At 37.1% G+C, this 22,533-nt stretch overlaps 1 protein-coding gene across 2 annotated transcripts in view; it reads right to left on the bottom strand.

Annotated features, from left to right (window-relative positions):
• LOC140156784 (TPR repeat-containing protein DDB_G0287407-like) overlaps positions 1-22,533 on the bottom strand; it is a 32,966-nt gene extending 10,433 nt beyond the window's left edge. Inside the window, exons 1-16 of one of the 2 annotated variants that reach the window (XM_072179763.1) lie at positions 22,423-22,533; positions 15,769-16,022; positions 14,993-15,061; positions 14,395-14,501; positions 13,599-13,732; positions 12,376-12,509; positions 11,762-11,812; positions 7,585-7,683; positions 6,809-6,961; positions 5,871-6,010; positions 4,533-4,644; positions 3,612-3,719; positions 3,272-3,445; positions 2,450-2,637; positions 1,615-1,793; positions 353-518 (exon numbers count right to left, since the gene is read on the bottom strand). In XM_072179763.1, the coding sequence (XP_072035864.1) occupies positions 353-518; positions 1,615-1,793; positions 2,450-2,637; positions 3,272-3,445; positions 3,612-3,719; positions 4,533-4,644; positions 5,871-6,010; positions 6,809-6,961; positions 7,585-7,683; positions 11,762-11,812; positions 12,376-12,509; positions 13,599-13,732; positions 14,395-14,501; positions 14,993-15,061; positions 15,769-15,960 (2,006 nt within the window). In that variant the 5' untranslated portion in view covers positions 15,961-16,022; positions 22,423-22,533. The remainder of the gene's footprint in view (positions 1-352; positions 519-1,614; positions 1,794-2,449; positions 2,638-3,271; positions 3,446-3,611; positions 3,720-4,532; positions 4,645-5,870; positions 6,011-6,808; positions 6,962-7,584; positions 7,684-11,761; positions 11,813-12,375; positions 12,510-13,598; positions 13,733-14,394; positions 14,502-14,992; positions 15,062-15,768; positions 16,023-22,422) is intronic. The other variant, XM_072179764.1, reaches the window with a different exon arrangement.

The raw sequence follows: 22,533 nt of genomic DNA, 5'->3' as shown, positions 1-22,533 counted from the left end.
ATAAAAGACCTAATATGTTTAAATCTTCAATACAATAGGTCAAATTTTTCATATGATAGGCAGCTTTTCATCAACACTTTAAGTACATATCATTAGGTTCATAAAGTTTACTTCAGGGACTGTTAAATGTAAAAAAAATTTAAATTTTTAATAATTTGCCATAAAATTTGTATTACATCACAAATTTCAAAAAATCTGAATTATTTGATATCAGAATGCAATTTAGAGTGTTTAAAGTGCTCCCATGTTACATAAAAAACTGTGCAAAGGTGGGTGACCGAGCCCTTAATTTGAAATTCCTTTTTTTTATAAAATCTTCAATCAGCGTAAACATTATCAGAGCTTAACTTACTTTTGTCTGACAGCTTTACTAAGTGATCTGTGATAGAAATCTAGACGACCAGCTCCACTGTCTCCAAATGGTCTGAGAAATGTCCGCAATGCACGATATACAGCTGCCCATTTGGCTGCTGCAAGAGGGCGCTTCTCCTGCTTCTTTTCTGATGATTCCTTGGAACCTGATGCAAAATGAAACAAAATAAATTGATATTTCAGGTTTTTGAATTTTAGAACCAAATTTGTCTGATTTTGTTTTGATTTTTTAGCATGAGATTGAAACATGAATCACCCACAAACACCCATAAACATGCACAGACACTCCCCCCACACACACATATACACATAGACTGCGCTGCATTCCTTTTTTTTTTTTTTTTTTTTTTTTTTTTTGATAAACAATTCCATGCATGAAACCATTTAAAATCTATGACGAGACCACAGAATGGCGAGACACATCACATCTCCAGTGACTGCCCTGCCCAGAAAAAAAAGGACTGCGGTAGTTGGATATGACCTGTGTGACCCACCATATCTTAACACATAGACTCAACCTCTTTCATCTCGAATCTGAGATGAATGTTAATGAAGTAAAAATCAATGTGGGTGGTAAATCTTAACCAATAACAGATAGGCAAGCATACATGTTTATGCATTAGCCCAACCCACTGTGTTCACTGAACGCAACCCACGTGGGGTAGCTCTATCGGTTTCCTTTGACAGCTTAACCATCGCGTATACGTGCGCGACGTCAAACGTATACATTGGACCTTGTGCAAATAATACGCGCTGGATGGCTATTCAAACGGCTTAATTTGTAAAAACCACAGGATATGTGCATAAACAGCCAAGACTGCATTTTTAATGAGGTAACATCATACCCACTATAGAGTGCATAGTTCATTGTATATTCGAAATACAGTAGACCAGTTTTCTCATGGATATCTGAGCTGTTGAATCAGAACAGGAATGATGAGTTTTCCATGGTCAGGTCAGAGAGATTAATTTAGGGAATGATAAATCAAACTGGTCTACTACAGTAGACTAATATACACACAGACAATGTATATAGAAAATGCAGGGTGTATCCACAGAATGCTAAACCTGTGGACCAAAATGCATTTTTACACTGTAGATTGTCCTCCATTGGATGTGGGTGCATGGTTGCAGGTATGTGAGGTCACCTTCATCCACTTTTGAAATTAATTACCCATTAACACACATAAGCACACAACATAATAAACAAACAACAGCAAAATCAATTACAATTTAATCTACCTTTCTCTGCTGAATCTCCTTTTTCATCAGGAGGCATAAGATTGTCTTCATCCCCTAGAATAGCAAGTAACTCAGTCTCCAGGAGTCCATGAGATGAACATTCTAATAGACACATCGTTGCTACCAGTAGATTACCACCATTCTCCTGCTCAAATCTCTGCAATACTTGACCTAAAAGACTGTGGACAGATCAATTCATACATGCTGATCAGTGACTCAGATTGATTAAGGGGGCACAGCACTAATTCAGTGTCTAATAGGAACTCGGCCTAGTTTAAATGCCATTTCTAGCTTCCCTGCCATACTTTGCAATATAAATTTGGTATCAAATTAAAGCTCTATTTCTGTAGATTCCAAAACAACTTTTATCGGCATATATCCCTATCCACTTACTTTTTTGCTATTTCTCAGCGCAAAAACCAAGGCTAAAAAGCGCTGCCAACTTGAGTGCTCTGCATGTATGCTCAGATGAGCGATATGGCCAAGTCTGAACACTCTACCGCCATCAGCCGAATTAAGCACGCTCAGAAGGCTCAGGAACAAACCTTCCAATCTTGACTTCGCAAAGTAATTTTCTATATTATTACTCTATTACCTCCCCACTGTGATTTATCCAAACGGATCACATGACAGCACATTGTTTTGCAATAATGGGTTAGGTGTATTCTGCAAGAATTTGTCCTGCTTGGTTACGAGTACAATATTTCTGTGAAAATATTTCACTTGGTGCGCCACATCCACTATTTACTTTTTTTTACTGCATTGGACACATATGGGTGCAAAGGATACATCATTACCCTTTATTTCTTAATTTAATTCCTGCTATAAAACTTACTCTAGTAAGCCATCAGATAATGAATTAATCTTATCAGTGACAGTAGAGAAATCTCCATACACCCTCAGTTCTTCACATGCAATGGCCAGCCATAATGGATTCTGTGATGAGTCTTTGCTGAGTAGGCTGGACATCTGCTGTTGGTCAAGACGCTTCTGGTACTGACCTAATGATTCCTTCACTATTTCCTGCAAGGAAAATTGGACAAGTTTATGAAAATTTAACTTGCACTTGTGTTACATAAAATGATATTAATAATAATAACAAGTGAAGCAAACTGTGTCCATTAAAAATTAACAAAATTTAATATAATATTAATATTGAAGCACAGTTCTATCCCATCTTTGAACTTACTCATGCTTTGAAAAAATGTCACAAGAGCTATCAGAATGCAGTAAAATATTGATGTAGTGAAATTTCACATGCTAGCTGTTTAATTATCTTTCTCTGATAAAAAGATGACTATATTAAACGTAAAGTAAATTTTTAACTGATAAACAATCACGCTGATTGGTTTATCAATGGTCTTTACAACAAGATGGTTGAACCATTGGTCATCAGCACATAGAAGGGGAGGACACCTTGCCTGTTTTAGGTGATCGCTGACCACAGCACGTACACAAACCACAGAGGTAATAAAAAAATTACTTTAGCCTAGCCCACAAGAAGCCATTTTACAGCAAGCGTATGGGTTTAAAAATAATCAATCCTAGCCAATTCCATTTGAAAAACATACTCCCTCTGTAGAAGACTTCTTAAATCTTCCACAGAATGAAAAACCCAATATGTGAAATGCGATAAAACAAATGAATCTTTTCATACCTGTCTAGTATTGGTGTCAAGCGGTGTCACTTCAATCTCGTTGGGTTTCAACGCCCTCTCTCTGAGAAGTCTGTGCGGTGAGGTATCGTTTATCATAGAGAAGACGCAGCGAATTTGGGGTGCAAGTTTCCTAGGTAACCATCTCAGAGGGGAATAACCTTTGCCTTCATCAAACTGAAATAAAACAGTCAATGGCAAACTTGTAATATTGGCTACAAGCACAAATATTTTGATGACATTAACTAAGACAGGACAACACAAGAGGAAATATAGCATCAATTTGTTAATATTCTGATCAATGTATTGCAAATATATTGATTAACAAGAAATGCTTTGGTACCTGATTTAGAGCATCAATGATGACAATTGTAGGCCTAGAGTTGGAATTGGATAAGACACCACTGGTTAGCTGGGCAGCTGCTTCATAGTCTTTGGGCATTATGGATTCCTGCAACATACACAAAAGCAAATACATATGTAAATACATAGCCAAATAATAGCCAAATAATAAGTTTGAATTATTTATATACTATATAACGGGAAATTTTCGCAGGGGTTTAATCTATTTCTAGTAGCACGTCCATCTTGCAAAATTCCGCAAATCACAATCAGTAATGCCTCTAGTGCATACAATTTTGTCAAGTTTATGAAAGACAAGTGCTTTCTAAATTGTAAACCGCTCTGACGAAACCCACCATAAGTCGCACTCAACCATTTTGACATATGGCGAGGCACAGTTGGGAAAGAGGTAAAAAAACATGCAGATTTTGTTTTTCAGTTTTTATTATTTTTTGATTCCTTTTAAGGAAACATATTAAAATATGTTTACTTTAACCTACCATTGAAAACAAAATATTCTTTTACGTTCAAAGCACCCAAACCTACCATTTTTTGAGCCAAACCAAGTCCTTAACATGTCATTTTACAACTTTAAAGTAATTTTTCTTGCATTAGCCTTTTCTTTATGTGTCGCTTCCCCCCTTCGCGTTGAAAGACCGTAGAATGAGGACCACATGTCCCAGAAACATAATTTTGGTATGAAATGAAAGCTGAAGACATATACTAAATGATGACATCAAAAACTCAATTTTCAAATTTAGTGACTTATGTCTGGTTTTGTGGGAACTGGTCACAATTATATCTTATTGTATAGACGTGAACTATAAATAACTTATGCTTTTAACTAAGACATCTACATATTTCTGTTGTCTGATTTTGATTGTGAAATTACACCTGCGGTGTAAATGATAATAAAACTTACATTGACCACTTTGAGTTCTATCAGTAACCTCCTCAGCATCTTTTCTACATCAGTTGAACCAGGCACAGCTCCAACAAAATGATAAAACACATGCCAGCCTTGATCTCCTCCACTGTGTAGGCAATAAAAAAGATGCATCAATTTCTGTGTGATGTATGACACTACAACTTGATATGCTTTTGCAATTGCATATTGGCTTGAACTGTTGCTATTTTCAATCCTCAGAAAAAAAGTGTATGTGCCGAGTGTCATGTCAAATATGTGTGTACTTCCCAGAATCATTGGTGACTGACTGGTTGCCTAGTAACAACATTGCATAGCGCGATAGGATTATTTTTTTGAGTCATGGAATGTTTGTGGATGGACTCTTTGCTTCCATATCGTACATGTTGTATCCGCGAATTAAATACAACAACAGTAGACATTATGCAATAACCCAGTTTATCCATTGTGTAAAACTGCACAGAATTCTTCTATTGAAGGATTATTTTTACAGATTTATTCCATAAGCTGCATAATACCCTAATGGAGTCCTTACACTAGTCTAACTCATGAATATATCTTATACCAAGGATATACCAATAAATCAACCAGAATAGTAACAAACAATTGGATGATTGCTATATTGGTATAAGATAAATGCAGTTTAGAATGATGCTTGCTTGATCACCTGTTTAACATCATGCACTGAACATACTAATCAATAATACAGGTGATATATCGTCACTGGGCAGGAAAAACCTCATATGTACTTTTGGCCCTTGAACATGGATAAAGCCTTGTAGGTGTAGACTTTATATTGAAGAGGTTGCTTCATCCATGTTCAAGGGCCAAAAGTACATGCAGGAAACAGCTCATATTTACTTGTGGCCCTTGAAAACGGATAAAGCCTTGTAGATGTAGACTTCATATTGAATGGTTTGCTTCATCCATGTTCAAGAGCAAAAAGTACATACAAGGTTTTTCCCGCCCAGTGACGATATTGTTCTCTGGAATCCATCTTGGAGGATAGTGTTTTGATGACTACAGTGTGTCCACTTTGAAGTACAAAGTGACAACTTGTGCGTATACAGCGCGTAAACAATGCGTAGTGCTGTGTCTCTGCTGCAGGTATGAGTGCCTTCAAAGTCAGCACAATGTATGCGTCCGCGTCGGTACTTTGTATTTCAGAGTAGACTGACTGTAGAATGACAGTATTCAACAAGGTTTATATTGCAAATTATAAAAGCATAGAACATTGCCATAACCAATGACAGCTGATGTGTTACGCAACTCATGGAATGGAAGTTAAGATAAAGTGTTCACAAGTCCTAAGTTTTGAAAGTAATTCTATCTTACCCAGGTATTTCATTGTTTACAGCTCTCTTGACAGCTACATCAGCCACTCTAGCCATTATTGAAGATTTGCCTGAGCCAGGACCACCAAGTAATATCACAGGTGTGGGAGCAGCACCTACTTCTTGCACATAATCTTCAATCTGTGGGATAAAAATGTTACAAACCATCATGTATTAAACTCATGAAAATAAGATCAAATCCAAAAATAGCATAGCAGACATTCACTACCTAAAATAAGCAAATGGGGCTTATTATGTATTTGTAATTTTTTGTCATAAGAACAACATACATGTAACAAATCGAAGTGAGTAATACTGTTAGATGAATGTTTACCAATAATAAATCATTGTCAATTTGAATCTGATCGCCTTTGTGACTTTCTCTCAGCAGTATCTCATGATAAGCAAGGTTATACTGTTATGACACTGTAAATCATCTTCTCAACTTGCTATTTTGTAAAAATGCAACTATTTATGACTTCCTATTTCGATTGATCTTTTGTTTGTAAACCTCAAGTGAATGAATCATATTAAAAACTCTATTTATTATGATTAACCCTAATCACCCCGAGTAATATAAAACACTACAAACAACTTCACTGCATGTACGGGCATCCCACCAGATGTGATGATACAATTACCCCATGTGATATATGGGCACAAATTCGCTGGCTTGGCCAGCGTAAGACCTGTGGCTAGGTGTCGGCGACCCAGTGCTTGGCATGCGAGGGGTCTTGGGTTCGAATCGCACCCAGAGCAAACAACTTCTTTGTTTGTTTTCTCTCTTTATTCCTCCCTTCTTTCCCTTTCAGTCGCCAAAAAAGCCCTTCGGGCATTAGGGTTAAGGTACAGTATAGGCAAGACAAACAAGGAGTGAATCTCTACTTCAAGTATAGTTTGTGTCAATTTTACTTATTTGTTCCTTGGCTTAAATAGTACCTTTTGAAGCATTTCATTTCTTCCTAGTACAATCTGGCTTCTGCTCTTCATAAATGACTCATGTTCCTCCTTCTCTGTCTCATATGGGTTTAACTTGATGTTCTCATCTAATGGATACTGGGCGGCTATACGCTCCTTGAAGAACTCAAATATCTGTAGGAACATAATAGAACATATTCAGCGATTATACCATGTTACTATTATTTTTTACTCTTAAACATTGTGCGTTCAATTAACTTAGACAGTTCTGATAGTTTATTTGAAAACATGGCATAACTATACAACACCCTCCTGGTTGGGGTTTGGCATTACAGTTACTTTGGTAAAAAAAGGTAAAAACTTACACAGTTCTGAAAGTAATGACATGTTTGGGGCTCAAGCAAATTGACATATAAAAATTTTGAGAGAGAAAAAATCAGGGACTCGGTGGGGATTGAACCTGGTCGCTGGATTACCGGTCCATTGTCTAACTACTTTACTACCCAAGTTCACAGTCGGTACTCAGGCAATCTCAAGTTCTGAAAGTAAATATGTTTATATTGCTTAGAGTTAGGGTTGGGATGAAGAGGTATTATGCAGTCATTGCAGACACATTATATTATGTAAGATGTCATGAAAGGAAACTCTTAAAATCACTGAATTTAAAAATTACAAAAAATATGTGCTACTTTCGATAATATTTTCAAAAATGTACCTTAGAATTTGAAAAGTAGGTGCCAATTTAAAGCTTGCATTAATTTGATGAACATGCTTAATTTGATACAAATCCAACTTACAGGTGTTTTGAAGCTATCATCCAAACCATCCAATGAGACTTTGCCGGAGTCCACATCAATGCCAGCAAATTTACATGTGTACTTAAACACGCGACCATCCTGTGATCAAACAAACAAATACAATGCATGGTTAGGAAACAACTTTGCAACTTATCTAACATCCCGTTTACACAGAGAGAGGTCGACTTCAATCGCGACATCGATTTCAGATTGTGAGTAAAGATTAGCATCAATCAATTTTTGATGCGGTTGACTTCAAAACAAATTGTGAATTTGACTTTTATGGCAACAGCGTGATCACTTGCATGCTTCAAATAACCATTATGATGTTGACTTCTAATTATGTCTTCGTTTACACTGCAAAAGTCAAGTTTGAAGTTGACTTTAAATTCGACAAATGTTGTTCTGGGTCATCATTTGAAGTTGACTTCTGAAGTCGAGTTCAAACGCAGCGACCCTGCTTACACAAAATAAAGTCGAGTTAAAAGTCTACTAAAGTCAACTTCGGGGTCTGTGTAAGCGGGGTCTAACACCCTGTTTATACTATCAATCAGTGTATGTTAAATGTAGGTTGAGATGTGTGGACATCCTGCTCTTCTTTTGCCATGAGTTGGTATATATATAGAGCATGTCTTCTAGCAGACTCCTCCGGAAGACAAAGGATGTGGCCCAGGAATCTTATTTGGCGATTCTTTTTTTCATAGGGTTAACATTGTTGTAAGTTTATATTCTTTTCAATATTCCTCAAATCACACCTGCAGTGATGTAATTTAAAAAGGTGAACTTTTATCCTATTGAACCTCTTCAACTCTATAAGATTGCAAAAGCCAATTATACCAAGGCACATTCTAACAATGCCAGAGAAAGAACCTTGTGTACGATATCATACTGATCATAGATGGAGACTTGTCTTCCAGACAAGACCATGAGCATATAATTATAAGCATGGGTATGTAAATGTTAATAATTGGTGTAAAGCATGTTATATTGCTAAATAAAGATATAAATCTTATAAAACTTAAACCTGTACTGTATTCTACCTGATTAGGGCTCCTACCCTGCAATTGAAGACAGAATTTAAAAGACCAGTTTGTGTATGACGTCCTGTCAACCAGACCAAAATGCCGTACAGTGCAGGTCAGCAACCAATCACACTGCGCCTTTGCCCTGACGTCAGATGCAAACTAGTCTTTTTAATTCAGTCTTACATCCCCTACAGGCCTGGGGCATTAGGGTTAATGTTAAGAATTGGTATAAAGCATGTTATATTGCTAAATGACGATATAAATCTGGAATTTCACTTGAACCTGTACCATATTCTACCTAATTATCTCTGATAAGTATCCCCTACAGGATTTTTCAAGTGACAATCTAATCATTCCTTTTTTTCAATGCACCTGCACAACTAAAATCTGTCAAATGTTAAAATATAATTCATAACCTCCGCGTATCACGCTATATGTGCGTCCCAATCAAATTGGTCGTTTTACGCACACCGCGGTGTACCGGCGCAGAGGTTATTGATATCCATCAATGACCTCCGCGTATGCTTACGCGGTACAATGACTTCCGCGTAGTGCGCATCTGCTGCACCGGAACACTTCACACGCACGCAACTACCATATTTGCACATGGCGTGATTGCGCAGTGCTGTAATTGGTAAGTCCGTTTTGGCCTGTTCGACTTTTTGGAGGGCGAAATATATGTTTTGATAAAAATTGTTTCTTTCAACAAATTTCGGAGAATAAAATCTGGATATTTGGTTGAGTGATGAGTTAAAAATGACGGTTATGAATTTGGTTAATAACTTTGCATCAGTTATATGTCGGGCATTCTGCGCCCCGAGGGATATTCCGAGGTCCAAAGCAAAATGTTTAGATTTTTCACAATGCCCTCCAAATAACTAATGCGCAGTTATTAACCTATAATTATCATCGTGACTTTCCAGCATAGATTGTGATGAATTTGCCCCCTGATGCACCATATTTTTATCAATGACTAATTGATAATTGACAATGAAGCATACATTATTTAAACATGCTATATACAAAGATTTCCTTGTCTGTATGATCATAAGCATTGGTAATGACATGGAGAAGCCCTGTGTGGTGGCATTGTTCTATACTGAGCTCTTAAAACATTTAAATCATCTCAGAGTAGTCCCAATATATAGTAAAATTATTACCCTGAGGTACTGATACGTGTATATTCTTCCACCAAACATGCAAGGGTTAGGTTTTAAGGGTGGGTCTGATTGAAATCCATACACCCTCACATGGAAGACATGGCCTTAATCTCTAACAAAGGAAATGTGAATTTCAAATGGTTTATTTACACCCTCTGTGTGGGAGATTAAGGCTATGTCTTCCATAGGGGGCGTATGGATTCAACTGGAATAGCCTATTAGTCATCATGCATGCTATTTGTGTGCAATTATTTGCTATTTAAAGTGCTACACCCCTGTGCTGAAATATAAGATACAATATTTGTCCTAGACAACAATGCATGCTGACATGCTATACAGATTTAGTTTTTATTGTTTTCTTCATCAAGCTTATGTGCAGTGGGATAGTACAAGTACAATCTCATGCATGTACAATTCTCACTCCAATTGATGTTGGCCAATATCCCAGACTTTTACAAAAATGTCAACATCAGCTTGTGAATTATGTTTGAGTAAGCAATGGTGGTTTACAATGAATATGAATCAATTAATAAACATTATCATTTATGCTTAGGGCTCATATTGAAATACCCTACCACGTTTTCACACAGAAAGAAGGCAGGATTCCCCTCGCTAAGCGCGCGCCTCAGGAAAGCTCAGTCATAAAACAGATGGATTATATGCATCAGTGATACACCCTGCCCAGGATTTTAACAAAAGAAGGCTAGCACAGGAAAGCTGTAGAATGGCGCACACCTTCCTGTGTAAGGGAATTTCAATATGAGCCCTTAGTGAAACTCCAGCATCAATATGCAACTTGTTAGCAGTATGCAAGAAATCTGTTTTAAAAAAAAAGCAGCTTAAAATTGCAGCTTGATCAATACATTTGAACCTGTACATGAAGAATCGTTTGATATATCAAGCATGAGAATGAATTGCAATAAAAAAAAATGAAAATGATGAAAACACATGAGGCCAAAATGCAGACATTTTAGCAAAGAAACCTAGGAATTCCTCTTTAAACAAGAAAACTCTCATGCCTGTATTTTATGTATCATACAAAAACAGCTATGATAGTTTATTCTTGGCGAAATAATTTGATGACATAACTTTTGCTGAGTGTTATTTCAATACTGGTTGCATATTTCGGCTAACAAAGCATGATAAAGTAACATGAAATATTAATTATGCTCATAATTTCTTGTTTGCGAGACAATAAATAAAACAAAACTGGTCAAAAAGAAGTTAGGGTATAATAAGGCCGGGATATATGGGCAAATTCCCGGGAACCTGCCCATCTGGTGTGGGATACCATAATAATTATTTAATATATTATTTAATATATTTAGGGCTCATATTGAAATACCCTACCATGTTTTCACACAGAAAGAAGGCAGGATTCCCCGCTAAGCGCCTCAGGAAAGCTCGGTCATAAAACCGATCGATAATCTACATCAGTGATACACCCTGCCCAGGATTTTAACAAAAGAAGACTAGCACAGGAAAGCTGCAGGATGGCGCACACCTTCCTGTGTAAGGGAATTTCAATATGAGCCCTTTTAAGCCTTGCCCTGGCCTAGTTTCTGTGAACAGTTTAACTGAAACGTTCAATGGCTTCAATGAGTTGATAAACTTGGTCCCTAGCCACAAAATCAAGTTAAAAGAGGCTTCAATGTCAAACAAAGCTGTTCCGTAAATATTCTGTAGGTATATATTTTCAATAAATATCATTGGTACACAAACATACACACCTGTTTGGAGACCATTTAAAACAAAATTTAAGTGCCAATTTCGCACTCCACTTTGACTTGTTCCCAGGGTACCACCGGTAAACTACATCACAAAATTACCTGAAAATCCCAGCCTTAGTGTATAAATATACCCTTAAAATATTAAATACTTGCTTCCCAGCATGCAATTTTCTAAAGCTTGATTGGTTTAAATAAATATGTCATGCAGTAGCAGGATGCATGCAATGTGATCACAACATTGCAGTAACTAATTGATACATACCGTTGGAGATATACCATTTGAAGCACCCTGTATATTACCATTTGAAGCACCCTGTATATGTACATTACAAAGTTGCAATGGTTATGTTGTAAACTCATTCTGGAGTCTAATTATTTAATTTACGTATTATAAGATGTTTTGTCTCCTTCCCAACAAAACTAAAAATGAAAGTCCCAAATGGGCCGATTGTATATCACTACAGAGTAAGCCCATTTCACATAGCTACACACACAGGTTTCTGAGACAGGGCTTTTTTATTCACTTTTTCATGGCCTTAAGTTATGAGTAATTTTGATACTTCTATCGTATAACATATACTGCAAAAAAATGTTAAATATTACAAATGGCCCTTAAAACAATGCAGAAATCACCACATCTATAAATACTTGATTTGATTGGTGACAATTGCAGCGAAAATCTTGTTTTTTTCGCAGGAACAAATCATCAATAACAAAGTGCAGAACAAGGCTAATCAGTAGATCCATGAGTCGCTCAGAGAACCGATAATCAAGACAAAGGCCTGAAAATTCAGCATTCGTCACAACAAAAAATCGCATGGAAAAATGTTTGACTGTTTACTAGCCTTTAGACTGTTTTTAAGTTGATTGACTTACCGGGAATCTCTGTTTTAGCATGTCCTTGAGCATCTGGAGTTTGTGTGCTGCTATAGGGTTACAGTCAACAAAATCATCCTTATGATCTGCGGGTATGTCTGCAAGAAATGATGAATCTCTAATAGCAAATATACCTGCATGGGAACAAAGAAATCAAGATAAAGAGATATAATTTACAGACACTTACAGGTGGGTGTTTTGATGATTTTTTTCTACCAACATTGAGGCCCATCACCCAAACATTCTTCCATTCTCTTGGCTGATGTCACACAAGGGACAGACTTTCAAAACCAGTGTGTGCATGTGTAGTTCCTCTTCGTTGAGCTTGTTGCTATGCGAGCGCTTTTGCAAATGGGACAATGTTCCTGGATGTCTGACAAAGTGAATGTTTTATTCTAACTTGCTCCAATGGTTTAGATTGTTGAAGCTGAAGCAAAAATGTGTATCACAGTGGTCCATACAACAGTATCAACATTATTTCCATGGTGATGTACCAACAAACCACCATGTTTTTGTTCACACAGTTTAAGCAAAACATATTTCAGTCCTGAAATTTCACTGGAGTTGTGAACAATATACCGTATTGTTTGTAATAAACGCTCCCCCTCTAATAAACGCCCCCCTCCAATGTTTCTGTGAAAAATTGACAAAAATACGAACATTTCCATGACATATCGTGTAGGTAAGCTTAAAACTTGCATCAGTCATGTCAGTCACGATCGCTAAATTGAATGGACAAAACCTATTATGACTCAACTCCCATCCATTTCATTGCCTAATTATGGTAGAATTTCACTAATTCCATGCACTTACAGGTGTAATTTTGTTGTATTCCCCACGAAAATATCATTTTCCGTGGGCGCCGCCATCATGTATAGTGTAAGTCCCTCCTTTTAATAGGAGCACCATCGGGAAATTGAACACGATTTTTAAGCTTTTTTCACTGACAATTCACTTCCAATAAACGCCCCCTTTTGGAAAAATGCAACGCCCCCGGGGCGTTTATTACAAACAATACGGTATGCATTTTGATGGGGTAAATTGGGGGTGAGGCTGTCAATCTGGTTGCACACTTTGTGCTAAAAGTGCTATACTTCCAATTTTAGGATTTCTGTAAGACTCTTTAGTTTAAATATTATTCAATTTCATCTTCTTCCTGTTCTTTCTCTTCTCTTCTCATTCTTTTTCTTTTCATCTTTTCTTCTCCCGATCATGATACTCACAATTGGGGTTGTCAATTCTGTAAGCTCCATGCATGATTTCCATCTCTGTAACAGATAACCCATTAACCCATCTGTATTCTTTTGCCAGAGACATTGGTACCTCCATACCACCAGGAATCCAGCCACATCTTTCACTACAGGGATAAAAAAGAAAGAAAAGAAATTGTATATTGCTTTGTAAAGACATTGGTTTTTTTTATACAGGATCCATGAAATTCCTGACCCTTTGGTGTTTCTTAAAAACTTATTTACTTGATTTATTGTTTTCGATCAAAAATTTTATGACAAGTTGATATGATGGTAGGCAAGTTGTAAAAAACAGCAACTGGTCCAAGCTGAAACAGCGAAGCGGTTGATAAAAAGTTAAGTGAAAGCCCTGATACAACACATATGTGCAACATAGTGGTGTACCAAGCAAAAACTTCTATTCAAAATTCAAATTTACAGTTATTAACAAGTTGTCAAAAAATGGTAATAATCATGTCCTAATATAGTACAGGCACAGCGCAAATTTTAATCAATTCTATCACATAACAGATTCCCATTACATCTGGGTGGGTGAGGCACCAGCGAAACAACCACATATCAACACATGGATTCTGATTATCCATTAAAAGCTACTCATTACTCCTGGGTGGGGTGAATATATATTTTACCACTTTTTCCTCCTCATGCCTACTCAGCTCCTAATACATCTGTGGTGCAATAAAAGTTGAACCAAAAGCCCGAATCATTTTAGAGTATTGATAAACCAGCAACCCTCTCTAAGCAAATTTGTACCATTTAATCAACTTACCTTGTCATATTTAGAAAGAAGGGCATGATGTTATCTGAATAACACCTATCAATCTCACCCAGACATGTCCGTAATGTTTCCTCTGTGGTTGTGTCTTTTGGTACACCCTGTAGATAAAATAAATTTCATTAATATTTTATATTACACAGTACAATGTATAATGTACCATTGTGTATCTCTTAGATATATTTTGCTAACTAAATATCTGAGAATCCAAAGGGATTTCAAAATAACATGAATACATACCCATTTACACATCGATCAGATACAAGAATTTTAATTCTTGTATCTGTATATGTGTATGTGTATGATATTAAAATATCATGCAAAAATTATAGGATATCAGAACAGGTTCCGGGATCAGCATACAGGATTGGGATGTAACAGGATTGTGACTTTTTGACTTTTTAATCCTCTAGACTTTTTAAACTATTCCGACTTACACATCAGACACAGGAATATCATGCAAAAACTGTAGGATACTGTACTACTACCCAGGTTGATTGTAGCCTCAACATAAGATTACAGGATCACAGTTAACTTTTTTATACTTTTAAAATCCTCAGGGTGTCTTCTCTCAAATCTGCATTATCCTTACCCATCTCAAATCACACTCCACTAAATGAAGACGTCTCTTCTCACACCAAGCCCGCAAATCTGGAAACACCTGCAATTAACAACAAATTAAACTCATCATTGTAAATATGTCATGTATATGTGCTCATCACAGAATCCAGAACAAGTTGCAAGATATGTTTTTGAGTTTAGAAGCTTAAAAGATAACCTTCCTTAAAAAATCCACATAAATTATACTTTCGTAGTGTCCGAGTGTGGGCATACATGGTCTTTAAAATACCTGAAAGAACATTAATTATTAAAATGTGCATACAGTGCATTATAATCAATATATAGTTCAATTACATAAATCCTTCAGAACTATTACCATGTTTTTCAGAACTGAAATATTCAATATTATCACTTTATACTTCATAAAACATTGTTACGGTTTGAAAACGATTTTGGTGTTATTATATTTGATAAAGGCAACTTCCTTGTTCTTTTATATTTTCACTTGATACAAATATTCACAAAACATTGTTTTATGCTTGCCAGGGATGGCGTTTTATTTTATAAAGGCAACTTCCTAGTTATTATGTATTTTTTTATAATTATTGTTCCTTGTTTTGTCTAAGTGGATAATAGATTTCATATTTTGATCAATGAAACTACATTATGATATCAAACTTGAACTTCAAAACTGTTTACATCCTAAAATTGAAAAGGAAACTAAGAACTGATGATAAAACTTAAAGGTGGAAACTTTTATTTTATTTACAATTAAAAAACTGAAGGATTAAACATAAATGGACTCACCTCTTTGATAAGAACATCCCTCTCAGCATGGAAATCTTTGAAGGTTGACGACACAAATATACGGATGGTCTTCCACCCCAGTCTCTTCACCACTAAGTTGCTCTTTTTTGGACGCCTTTCTATTGTTTTGTGGGCACTGTCCCATATTTGGGAGACTTCATACTCATAGCTTCGAGATGCTCCGCAACCCATTTTGCGACAACCTTTCCCTTTTAAAGTGACCTTTTTTCTAAGATTTGTTGGAAACTGCAATCCTGCAATGAATTAAAAGAACAAATTAAGGAAACCTGTCACTAACTAGTTAGTGACAGGTTTCGAGAACAAGCAAGCAATTATTTATTGCATTTTTCCTCAATAAAAACATCCATTATTATACATGTACAATATTCCGATTCCAAAATATAGTCTACAATAAGAATTCTCTAGAACTCAACAAAAATTATAATGCATTAGATGTCATGTAATCTCACATTTTGTTGCGCAATTGTTCGCGTTTTAAATTTAGTATCGCACGTTTTTAAATTTAGAGACGCAACGCGCGCCATATTTTTTATTTGGAACGGCAGATCAAAAAGATGAATCGAGAGTCAATGCACGGTATAGCGGTTTTTTTATATACTTCTGAGAAACAAGGTATGTTAAAACTTATATTTAATGATTACATGATTTATATAGACTTTGTAGATTCCTTTCCTAATTGTGTACTATAGTTAAAATCATTGAAATCCGTATTTAGATCATCTCCTGACGTGACTCGTATTTTATATTTAGCATGTTTAGCATTGGTTTTGCATTGCAAGCTTAAATTCATTGTAGCAAATACCAATTTCACTTTTAGTCAATTAATAGTTATTTTATGAATATCTTAGGAAGATTTAATTTATTTATTCATTCAGTTCGTGCAAGAAATTGAAAGCATTGTATAAGTCATTCTCTTGTGCATAATTTAAGTGAAGGTTTTTTTTAATATTATTGTTTCAGACCTATAGGCCTAATCACAGTTGTTTTAATAAACTATAACAAGGAAGTAAACACATGCTCATGCTTTGATGTTATCATATTAATCAACGTGAAACAGTTTGCCACCGCTACGATCATCTCACAACATTAGATTTACTGCGAAATGATCACATTTGACCAATTGACTTGATTGACAATCTCCCTAGCTCATATCCTCCACATCCCATGAGCTATGTGAAAGTGTGTCAAAATCAGTGAAGTGTGACACAGTGTAAAGCAATGGGAAAAAGGGAACAAATTAAAGCTGATCATTCACAATCATGATGGGTATAGCCAAAATAACAAATTCTCGATCATGAGAGGATGTACCTTCTGCGTTATACGTCGAACAACTGAATACATGCACAACGTATGGACCAATATATTTTTGTAAACATTTTAGGCCTATAACAAAATGTATATTTTCGTACAATTGTACAACTATCGTTTCTACCCTATGACCTATAAAAGTTACCTGTTATCAAAGTGTCATAAAAAACTGGTCATCATAAGTATCTTTGATGCTGAAAAGTAACGATATTCACGCAGGGACAGGCCGAAAACCTTACCTCGATCGTAAAATCCAGCCCATGCATGTCATAAATAATTCATTATTGTATTGTGTAAATGTCACTGATTGTGTCGACGTATTGTTATTGCACCTGTTAAAGCAGAAGTCATGCTGAATTTATACTCGATCGCTGGATCACCATGTGAATTCGCCTATTAAAAAAAAAAGCCTCTACGACCAGGTTGTTAAGCATCGAGCACGCTGGCTGGCTTAGCAAATATCCAATTATTTTTGTAAACCAATCAGGTTAGACGTACTTTACTGGCGGGTCACATTAATTCATACCGTAAAAGGCCGTCGCCTTCATTGATTGGCTAACGATTGCGATGAATGGTGTTTGCAACCAATCACAAAACGTGTTACAAATAAATAAGGCGCCCATCGGAAATTTTGTACACATCCATGATGACGTGATGCCACGAGGTAGCCGGAGGCTTCGCTTTAAAAGCGAGCGAGTGGTATAAAGTCAGTTTCACAGCTGTGATTTATGGAGCATATCATAAAATCTCTGAGCACATACACAGCGGATTTGACAGATAAAAATGACATTTGCAATTCTGAGCAACGGGATTCCATGAAATTGAAGATTATGTAAGTTATTCTACAGGATCGGTAATAATTAACAGCTGGTCTGCTTTATTTGAAGTGCATATTGAAGTTTGTAAGTTTGTGACTTCGTACGTTATGTGCAATAGATATTACAGGAAGCTTAAATTGGCACGCTTTCCTGCAATTTGTCTGTCGCTTACGAAAGTTATTGGGAGTTCAGGGCACGTCACACCGAGTGTGACGTGACCTCGCTGGGCATACTTCTGCGTCAGCGTACTTTTCATAGAATAACACGATCGCGCGACCTGCATGACCGAACCATGACCTTGCCTAGCAACGACTGTGTGATTGGTCAATTCTCAAAAGCTGTACGTGTTTGCGCCGTAAGCGCCGGTCTTTGCGTAGCATGCTCAACGCAAATAACTGTGCGTACCCAAGTTGGCTCTCATGATCGAGAATTTAATATTTTAGCTATAATTATACAGGCATATTTGATCAATTGACTCGCTTGACAATCTCCCTAGTTCATATCCTCCACATCCCATGAGCTATGTGAAATTGTGTCAAAATCAGTGAAGCGTGACTTTGTGAAAAGCAATAGGAAAAAGGGAATAAAGCCAATGGGTAATTATACAGGCCAGGATTAATAACAGGCCCATTACTACTAATTTTTGTCCGTAAATTTAATATACAAACAATGTAGGGTGTGGCGAAAAACACTTTTTTCTCGGATCAACTTGGAACTCTTGGAGAATTTTACTAGGGTGCTGAAATATCAGCAAGATCGGAGCATGTTTCTCCCAGGCAATATATTTTCATAAAATCCCTACTATAACTCTAGAGAAATCAGTAGGATCAACCTATATATCCAGGCTGGACACATCACACTACCGTGTGATGTGTCCAGTTCTTCGCCGAACTTACATATAAGATGGAGAGTTTAGCATAACGGCCTGCCTATTTACACTTCCTGAAAACACTCTTGCACATAACATACAAAACCACAAATTCACTAACTTCAACTTGCACTACCGACACCATGAAAAATATTTTAATTATTACCGATCCTTCAGAATACTTGCAAATATTGGCAGTTTCATAAAATCCTGCTGCTGAAAATCGTAAATTCCACAATCTTCTGTCAGATCCAGGTAATCACAGATGGTCGAATCTACCAGCGTGACAAGACCAGAGATAATAAAGGATGAGAGGCCACTCCGTACAAATAGCTAGCCTGATTGGCAAGCATCGTCGCTGGCCGGAACTTCTACGGTCGTGTATGATGATTAGAGACCATAGAGCCCTATATAGGGCTCTGTGGAAGAAACGGTTCCTAATTTTGAAGCCATGGATAATATATTCATTTATACGAGAACCATATTTTTCTACCAATCACAGAACAGAATTTCACCTACTCACAGCTGTCAATCATTCTTGTGAAACGTAAGCTCCGCCTAGTATCAAGGTCTTCTTCTGCGCATTGGTTGTGCGCATTAACTAGCCTCCAGCACAAATCCTGTGCACACGATCAGGTTGGATGGGCGGTTTACGCCTGGTTTACACAATAGGAACTGCGATGCATCCTAAACTGGATCGCTTCCGTATTCGCATTGCATGGTGGGTAATCGCCTGCCAGTTTGGCGTAGCTCCACGTTCACAACAGTTAAAAATCAACACAGGTAAATCCATATAAAAATTAACATGGACACAAAATTGACATAGCTTATGTAATTCAAATAATAAAATAATAAAATGTAATATTATCATGATAGATGCACGTTTTATTAAAACTTGAAAAGTCCAATAATTTGTTTGTGTTAGCTTGCACGAGTCACAAAATGGCGACCCATCACGCATTTTCTGCATGTGCCGACATTAGTAACTCATAGTGACTGTCCTCAAACTAGCGCCAGTGTGTCTCAGGCCTGATAACGACCCCAGGTAATTTTATGCAGAAAGTTTTCTTGCGAACAGCTGCAGGTGACAATTAAACAATGAACACGGCTTGTTTATGTACATGCGTGGGGAGGCTTGTACGTCAGCTGACGTGTTTTGGACATGTTCGGCGTAAAAAGTGTCGTTTTTCTTCATGAAAAATACCAGCGATGACCAGTTTTTTGTGGGCTATTTGATTTACAGGTATGTCGGTTCGTCATAGGGTAGAAATGATAGCTGTACAATTTGTATAACATACAGTTTAACATAGGCCTAAACATTAAATGGGCATAACTCGACCTTCCGTATTATGCACAAGTATGTGGAAGTGGCAGGCATAGGATCAACCTGGGTAAAGTAGGCATTCAGATGACATTGGTAGTTTGTTTGGACCCGCTGAGTTTATATTATCTATATCTGTGCGTATATAACACCACAAGCTTTGTATGGAACTTTGCATCATTTTCGGAGGCATGATTTAATATTGATTCAATTATTAAGCAGCTGTTTATGAAAATAAATATAAGTGTAAACTTTTGCTAATGCATCTACTCGGTTAATCATATTGGCGATCTTTTCCTTTAGACCACCCTCGCTATATAGCCTAGTTAGGGACTAAATTATTACTTTTGCACCAAGGTTTACTTTTTCGTAGTTTAACCCAGTTCCAATAACTGAAACTCACGGCTCCGACCGGGAGTTCCAACAGGTGCTGTGTATGTGTTGTATGTGTTTAATGTGCATTCACATACACATTTAGCCGGCGGTACGAAGAAATTGTTGCTCCAAAATGATTGCAAATTACACATTTGTAATTATTTTTCACCACAAAATATGATATGAAAACACTGGTGAGCAATGTATGAATATATGGAGAGATCAAACAGGTTGTTAATTATTGTCAAATTTAATATTTTGCGACATTTCTAATGAAAACAATTAACACTGAAGACACCCTATGGAACCTGCTACAACTTGAGATCAATCAACACATAAAGTCTAACATTCGTCTCTTCGCTGACGACAGTATCTTGTATACGGAAATAAATGACCCTACTGACCATGCTGTATTGCAGAACGACTTGGATACACTTGCATCCTGGGCAGACACCTGGCTCATGAGTTTTAACGTTGCAAAATGTGCAGTCATGTCTATCACCCTGAAAAGGAAGATCAGCCTCCATACATATACCATTCAAGGAGAAGCTCTTCAAAGAGTAAAACAGCATGACTACCTGGGTGTAACAATTTCAGACGACCTAAAATGGTCAACTCATTGCAAGAAAGCGATCGCAAAAGCCAGTCGACGTTGGGTATGTTGAGGAGGACCTTATCACCTTGCAACAAAGATGTGAAAGCGAAGGCTTATTTGTCCTTGGTACGTCCCCAACTAGAATATAGCGGCGAAATATGGAACCCACATATACACCAGGACATACAGGCTCTTGAACAAGTGCAGCGTCAAGCCGTTCGCTTTGTCCACCAAGACTACCGAAGAACAACTAGGGTCACCCCACTCTTCAATCAACTATCCTGGGACACTCTGCATACAAGACGTCTTGTCAACCAAGCCACCATGTTTTATAAAATTCAATTCCAGTTAGTCAACATCACTTTTCCATCATACCTTCATTTGGCAACATCATCCACACGTAACCAACACGATTATCGGTATCAACAACCAAACTCAAGCGTAGATGCATACGGCTATTCATTCCACCCAAGGGCGATAAGGATCTGGAATAAACTTCCTGCTTCTGCAGTGAATGCACCATCAATTTCAGTGTTCCGGTCGACAGTACTCCCAGTCATCAGGTATCTGCGTCCACCACCCAGCCTCAGATGTCTTTAAACCAATCTTTTGTAGCACCAGCACCAGCACCATATACTTCTCCACTTTATGGCACTTCGTGATTTCGTTTGTGGCACCTTGAGTTTCACCGCACCGGCTGATAGGTCATTGGCCACCACCACTCCTAGTTTAGTCTACAAGACTGTAAGAAGAGTATAACCACTGAAGACTGAAGACTTGAGAACAAGTCCTCAAACGTTTGAAATTTGTAGTTACTACAACTGAGTTTAACCTTATAAATATAACTCGGGTGATCTAAAAGAAAAGATCGCCATCATATTCATCATGATCAATCATGATTTCCTTCACACAAAGTGGTTCCTGGCGTGCTATATTCACGTATCACACACACGCTAAATGATCTGGAAGCCAGCGCAAGCCCGAAAGTTACCGTTGTTTGTTTACATGACAACATGTGTGTTTACCGTTTTGGAATTCCCCGCGATAGCTAGCTTACAAAATACGGAGGTGACAGACACAGATACGTGACAGATACAGATGCCGACCGACACAATCGGGGTAACTTGTTCACTGACCAAGATTCTGCTGATGTCAATGACGTAAACTGTCCTTGGTGAATACGGAACTGAGCCATGCATGTTGTGAAAGTGAAACTAAAATAATTTAAGCTTACTTCATGACTTTTATTTGCGTTTCAGTAATATGAATTTTCATTAGACTTAACGCAAATGAACCACAAAATTAGTCACCTAATACTTTGACCTTGTCTTTGTCGAGCCTAACTTACCTTTTTCCTCTGGTTACCTTCCCATTTTCAAAGAAAAATAGCTCTGTAAAAAGTAAATGAAATGCAATTGCGTATTTTTTTTCGTTGTCAACAACATCCATTGAAAAAAAG

Source organism: Amphiura filiformis, chromosome 7 (genome assembly GCF_039555335.1).
Source record: "Amphiura filiformis chromosome 7, Afil_fr2py, whole genome shotgun sequence".
Classification (NCBI taxonomy): domain Eukaryota; kingdom Metazoa; phylum Echinodermata; class Ophiuroidea; order Amphilepidida; family Amphiuridae; genus Amphiura; species Amphiura filiformis.
This window is presented reverse-complemented; position numbering and strand designations above follow the sequence as displayed.